At 40.1% G+C, this 7,119-nt stretch overlaps 1 protein-coding gene across 1 annotated transcript in view; it reads right to left on the reverse strand.

The window, feature by feature from the left end:
• Window positions 1-5,023, reverse strand: part of CRYBG3 (crystallin beta-gamma domain containing 3) — a 66,207-nt gene extending 61,184 nt beyond the window's left edge. The window contains exon 1 of the mRNA XM_015831913.1: window positions 4,697-5,023. Coding sequence (XP_015687399.1) covers window positions 4,697-4,830 — 134 coding nt within the window. The 5' untranslated portion in view covers window positions 4,831-5,023. The remainder of the gene's footprint in view (window positions 1-4,696) is intronic.
• Window positions 5,024-7,119: the final 2,096 nt, after the last annotated feature.

Here is a 7,119-nt window from a genome sequence, read left to right on the forward strand (position 1 = left end):
TCCATATGATGCAACCGGCCCATGGGCCGATAGTTTGACATCCCTGCTGTAAATCAAATACAAAATTCAAAGGCATTTGAAAGATTAGGATTGACTAGCACTGATATAAGAAAGAGAATAGCTACTTGCACACTCACTATTGTCAACATTTTGCTTTTTGTTTTGGTTTAAAGTTTAGGCCTTTAGCCTAGTATAAGCTTCAACAAATGAGAGTGGGGAAAGTCTTTCTCTAAAAAGCACAGGTTTTTTTTTAACAATTTACATAATCTAACCTGGCCCTAGAATTTCCCAACCCAGAATTCAAAATCCTTATAAAAGATACTGTATTTCTATTGTTCTTTGTGCCTTTTCCTTTGTAAATTAGAACCCAATAATTGCTATTTTAATAAGTGCTAACTTCATCCTCAGAGTTGTGCTTCATCTTTCATATCCAGAGCTCATTCTATCATCTACCAAGTTAACTATTCAGAAACTACTTTTTCTGAAACCTTCTCAGCCCTATCTCTTGAGCTCATATTTTTGCATTATTGGCTTTTTTTGTTATAAAGTCTTTGGTAAACGTTTGCTTGTGTGAGTATAATGGTTCAGGAATTTGTGTATACACCAGTCTTTCCAGTCCTTCAGCTTCAGTTTTGTTTCATATTTGTTGACACATAATGGTTAGCATTTTAAATGGTTCCTCTCCTATTACTGTGAAGATTTCAATGGATATTTAATTGATGCCTACTTTTTAATTTGACAACTTATTTACTGCTATCATGCCTCATTTTATTTATTACAAGACTTATATCCTGTCCCTTCAAAAGACTTTGGATGGTTCATAAGCATTAAAATATTCTACTAAAACCATACAATAACAAAAGCAAATACCTAATTAAAGGTATTTCACTGTCTTCATGAATACCACCAATATGGAGGCCATCGATCTCCGTATCTCTTGACAGGATGCACCTCAAGCTCTCCACCCCATTCCAGAAAATTTGACAGGAAACCCAACTATAGGAGCTAATTCTACTTTATTGCATTGTAAAGTTAAATTAACAAAATCTTACAAAGTACAACTTCCTGTCACCACTTTTAATTGCTTGATCAGTTAGGATGGATTCTTCCTAGGTTTCTTTCTCTGACATTTAAGCCTCTTGAGGATCCTCCCTCTTTTGTCTGATTGTTTCCTAGCCAGCATCTCTTCCCCTAGTCTTCCAAGGTCATCCACACACACATACACACACCCCCAATTGCACGTACAACTCAGGCAGTTTCTGCATAAAAAAGATAATTCTGAAAATATTGAAGAACAAAAGCACGGTTTTATAGATCAAAACAGTACTTTAAATTGTACTTGGAAGGGGTGTGTGTATGTGTGTATGTGTGTGTGTGTGTGTGTGTGTGTGTCTTCAAGCCACTGTTGACTCCTGGTGATTGCCTGGAAAAGTCTGTGTAATTGTCTTGGCAAGATTTTTCATAAGTGGTTTGCCATTGCTTCCTTGAAATGGTATAAGTGGCCCAAGGTCATCAAGCTGGCTTTGTGTCTAAGGTGGAACTAGAACTCACAGTCTCCCAGTTTCTAGTCCAGTGCCTTTACCACCACACCAAACTGGCTCTCGCTTGGAAATATATTGGTAACTAATGCAGTGCTTCTAATACAGGTGTGATATTGCTGAAACAATTCTCATTTGCTGCATTCTATACCATTTAGTTTGGGAGTAGTCTTGAAAAGCAGTTCTAGGTAGAGAGTGTTGCAGTAGTCCAGTCTCAAGATAATGCTGGCATGTGTGATTCTTGCCAATGTCTCACATTCTAAGTTTTCCCTTGCCACACCTAGCATGATAAAATTGGACAAAAGCTTGATGACAGCTTTCCTCTGCTGATCAAGCAGAAGCCTTACACAGAGGGAAAACCCAATGTCACTTCAGGTAGAGTGCAATCTGATCCAGACTTGACACAGGATCCAATGAGGAACCAAGATGTTTTTTTGAACAAATGGTACTTCCATCTTAGCTTATTTTGTTCCAACCAATCCAATTAGCCAGGGTAGAAATATATAGCCAGATATCCATTCATTGTTGATACACCACCCCAAACTGATGAATAATCTCCAGCAGTTCAATACTAATCTTAAAGAGGCCTTTGATAGGTCAGAAAATATGAAGACCTCATACGCAAATCCTCCATTGCTACTGAATGGAATTACCTATTCAGAATATACAAAAAGACATGCCATTCAACCCAATTCTTATAGGTGGTACAAGAGAATGCCATGTTGAGAGGTCTAATGGGACCAGAGAGCCTCATTCTCTTTTTCCAAATCCCAACGAAGATCATCCCCAAGACTTTATGTTATTGCTGAAATAAATGGAACTTTGTTCTGGCACAGCAGATCTCTTCTTATATTGTATACAGTTAGTCCCTGACTTACAACCAATCTCTTAGTGACTGTTTAAAGTTATAACTGATCTGAAGAAAGGGATTTACAAGCCAGATTTGAAGTTCTGACAGTCAGCTTCTCTCTGAGGTCATGTGACCGAACTTCAGGCGCTCAGCAACACAGACCCATTTATGGCCATTTGCAGTATTCCACAGTCATGTGATTGTGTTTTATCATGGTTTGGCTAAAAACCCAGTATTTACTTCCCCTTTTTGGCAAAACTGCACCCATAGCAAAAAGGGTTTAAATTGGGTTGGTCATGTGACTAACCTGTTTTTTTAATCATCATGACATATGACTGTAGTGGGCATGTTCCATTATGCCCCTTATGTGGAGGACTACCTGCAACTATTAAAAGTGTGTGTGATGCTTTCTAAACAAATAACTTTTATGTCTACATTATTGAATAATCAGAAAAATTCCATAATACTGTTATATTTTAATTATTGCTAAATAAAAACTACAAATACCAAAATGCTTATAATTCCCTATAATGTGCAAACTGAAAATAATAACATCTCTCTACGAAGTAGTTATACCTTTAATTAAAACAAAATTAGATTTCAATTATGGCTTATCTAAGAAACTGATCAGTTTCTTAACCAACTTTAAGGCACACAATTTCTTATTCACCAGATTATACAACATGGAAATGCCTTAACCAATACTGTGGTGCACTAAAATTTGGAAACAAAAACCTATTTTTTAAAAAATGATTGGTTGCTTATTTTTGATATTTAGAGTTTATTAATATTATAATCTTGGAAATAAAAGGCACATAATATTACATAATTTTAACGTTTTGTTTTTGCCACATATTATATGCCCCAAAACCATTCTTACAATGGGATTTCCTTTCATTCTTTCCCCTTTCCATTTCAGGGTGTGCTGAAGAGAAAGGAAGTGGGGGGGGGGACAAGAATGCATTATGTTCATAAGTACTGCTAGTGGATACAATATCGTTTGTTAAGTTTTGGCCCATTAAGATTATTATTAAACAATTTGAACCAAGGGTGTGTAACATGTTGCACATGAAAGCAATTCAAAACGGATTGTTTCAACCTAACTGGATTTGTTCTGATGCTTTTTTGACCAGTAGTGAGAAAAAAGACTTATCTAACTTACAGAAACTTTAAGAATGGATATATTAAATCACCACAGAATTATCTTAGGTTACCAGTGTTTATTAACTGTTACTTTTACCTTGTCTTTTATATAGTACCCATCATAGATCCATGATCTATGTGCACATACGCAGGGGCTGTTCATAATCAAATGTGCACAGACACAGGGGCTGTTCATAATCAAATGTAGAATATGATATAAAATGTGAGAAATAGACCAGTTGCTTTTATTATCAGAACCATCCCTCAGTTTCCATACCTTCCAAAGAGGTTTTGCCAAAAGGCTCTCGGAGGGCAAAAGCTGTACTCCCCAAAATGTAAAAAAAGCTTGAAATTAGCTTTTAGCTTGAATAGTATTTGAACTTAAATGATACAATGTTGTTTACTAGCTAAGTCAGGGGTAGTCAACCTTGGCTCTTTTATGACTCGTGGACTTCAACTCCCAGAATTCCTGAGCCAGCTATGCTGGCTCAGGAATTCTGGGAGTTGAAGTCCACGAGTCATAAAAGAGCCAAGGTTGACTACCCCTGAGCTAAGTGCATGAACGGGAGGAAAAGAAAGAGCCTAAAAGAGTAATACCTATCTAAAGCCCGTCTTCCTCGAATGACAACAAACCGTTCGAGTCCTAATTTTCCGCACAGTTCACACGCCTTGCCCCACGTGAAATTACAGCGCTTACGCTGAAGATGCTCTTAGCTTCCGAGGCTTTTATTTATTTTTTTTTAAACTTATTTAAACAGAAGACCACCGCCTAGTTAGCATTACAAAGGCTGCGTTCGCATTATACATTTTATCCGGGGTTGGTTTAACAAAAAGTTTTCCTCCACCCCATTTTGCGGGATTTGTGCGTAACGCGCTCAACCACGGAACGGCTCTGGCTTGAGCTCTCGCGCCAGACTAACGAGCGTTTGGGCAAGTTTGCGGCTCTGGGTTTTTTGTCGCGAATTCAGCCCAAAGGAAGGGACGCAGGGCGAGGAGAAGGATGGCGAGGAGGTGAAGGGGTGGTGGGGGGAGAGGAGGAGAAGAAGCGAAGGAGGAGACGAGGCACGAGAGCCCCAGCCAGCCTACTCCAGCCAGGAAGGAAGGAAGGAAGGAAGGAAGAGTCGCCGCCGCTGCTGCCTTCCAAACTTTGCCCCGCCGTCCCTACCTTCGTGCGCAGTGCAGTTCGGGGGCTACTTTGCTCTCTTCTTCCTGTTCCTTGGGAGAACTTCTCGTAAAAAGTCGAGAGAAATGGTTGTGCCAGGGGGAAGCGCTTCTCCTCCGGGGACTCCCGCCAGACATCTTCCAACAACCAGGCGACTTCTTTGCTAAGGCTGAACAAAACAGGGGGGGCGGGGGGTGCGAATCGCTGCCGCTTGTCCTGGGGAAGAGAAGCCCTCGTTCTGCCTAGCTTTCTAGCCCATTATTGTCCCAACGGGATCGAGTACAGCCGAGCCCTTCCTCTACTACGCCGTGGAGGCAGAAATAGTTGCACGGCACCCTCAACGGCCCGGCCCAGCAGGCGGGGCCCGGCCCTGACCGGCACGGCCCCTTCTCTCCAAACCCCGCCTTTTCCCAACAACGCAGGAGCTTCAGTTCCCGCGCGCGTGATCCAGAGTTTTCGCTCGCCACCCCCCGCTCCTCCCTTGCCCTCTGCGGCCGAGAAACTTCAGGTTGGTTGAGTTTTTGCCTTTCCTCCGAAAATAAACAGTCGCCATCAATAAATAGGTGTGTTAATTTCTCGACAGCAGCGTGGAAGAAATACTGGCGTGACTGCCGCAATCAGCTTTAATTGAACTTGCTGAAAACCTGTTTTCGAAGTATTCTTAAAACGTTTGAAAAAATAACTTCTTGGCTCTCCCTTTTCCTAAGACTCTTAGGTACGATAGGAAAAAAAGAACCCCAACAAAACATCAGACACGGGAAAAGTTATGTTCGTGAAGATCTGGAAGACGGCTATGTTGGGGAATACATACTTCTGAGCCTTAAGACCACTAAATATTGATGAAATCGTGTCCCAGAATTTAATGCAGTCAAAATTGCTTAAAATCAGTGTTTCTCAACCTTGACAATTTTAAGGCATGTGGACTTCAACTCCCAGAATTCCACAGCCAGCAATGCTGGCTGTGGAATTCTGGGAGTTGAAGTCCACATGCCTTAAAATTGTCAAGGTTGAGAAACACGGGCCTTAAACCAAATAAGGCTTATTCCTAGGTAAGCATAAACTGATTGCCCTATTTTAGTGTTTAAGTGCTGCAGGCATTCAATTTTTTTTTTTTAGATTCCTCATAAAAAGTATATAATTGGGCTGGGTTTTTTGTTTTACTAGTATTAAAAACTGGTGTAACTAGGACATACCAAGGCCTGTCTTTCTACATAATCTTAAATGTATTTATTATTCTTCATCCATTTTCTCCAAGACACTTCCTTTTCCAGAACAAAAAAAATGCTGTAAGGCATGTACACAGAAGGAAGCCCTCTGAATAAATGAGTTTGGACTGGAGCCTAAAATAATTGCATGCCATTGCATAAATCAGTTTTCTTTTTAAAGAACATTTCAATGTACTATCTTCAAAATAAAAGCCCAAAATGTGTGTAAACAATCTGTAACTACATTTGAACTGTTTTGAATGTCTTGTGGACAGAAAAATATACAAATACAAATTAAAATAACAATCGATTACAATAATTCTATAAATGCCAGTGGGAATGTTAAGTAAGTAAGTACAAGGACACTTCTTTCATGCTGCAGAGTGAACAACACTATGTGTGTGGTTCACTTTCTGGTTACAGTTTTGAGCTATATTCCTCCACCATAAAGGGAATACTGCGAAAGTATAAGAAAATAATAACACTCACCTGCCAATCAATGCAGATATTACTGATGCTATAAACAACAGGCTTTGCTCCAGACATCCACCTATTAGAACAGCCAGAAACTTTCTGAATAACAACTTCAATCTGCTTCAGGCCTGGATGCAAGAATGATCCTTTATTGGTCCTCCAGAGTGTCACAACACTCCTTGCTTTACAGCTGAACCAAAAGGATTCAATCTATCCCTTAAGGTCTGGTCAGTCCTCAATAGGATTAGGACTCAACATGGCAAGTACGCTAATCTATTCTGTAAATGAGGGAAAGCTCTCCTTTTTAGCTATGGTGCTTCAAAGCAGATGGTGCGACACATTGTGGAACAATGCCCTTTGAGCATGTATCAGGGAAATTCCAGAGATTTTATAAATAGTTTCATATTTGTTCTTTGAGCATATAATTGTGATATGGTTTTTAACATTTTTGCCATACGCTAAATAAATAAATTCTGCAGAGTTAAATCCAACCTTGAGGAAGCTCCTGCTTCTAGATTCATGACAAAGATAAGGTAAAGGAGTCCCTGCGGATTTTACTCCACGTCATTGCAGGCGTGCTCATCTCCATTTCGAGGTCGTGGAGCCAGTGCTGTCTGAAGACGTGGTCATGTGGCCAGCATGATGACATCACAGAGCACTGTTACCTTCCCACCAAAGTGGTACCTATTTATCTACTCTCATTTGCATGCTTTTGAACTGCTACGTTGATCGGAGCTGGGGTGAGGA

Source organism: Protobothrops mucrosquamatus, unplaced genomic scaffold (assembly GCF_001527695.2).
Source record: "Protobothrops mucrosquamatus isolate PMUCROS unplaced genomic scaffold, P.Mucros_1.0 scaffold_287, whole genome shotgun sequence".
Taxonomy (NCBI): Eukaryota; Metazoa; Chordata; class Lepidosauria; order Squamata; family Viperidae; genus Protobothrops; species Protobothrops mucrosquamatus.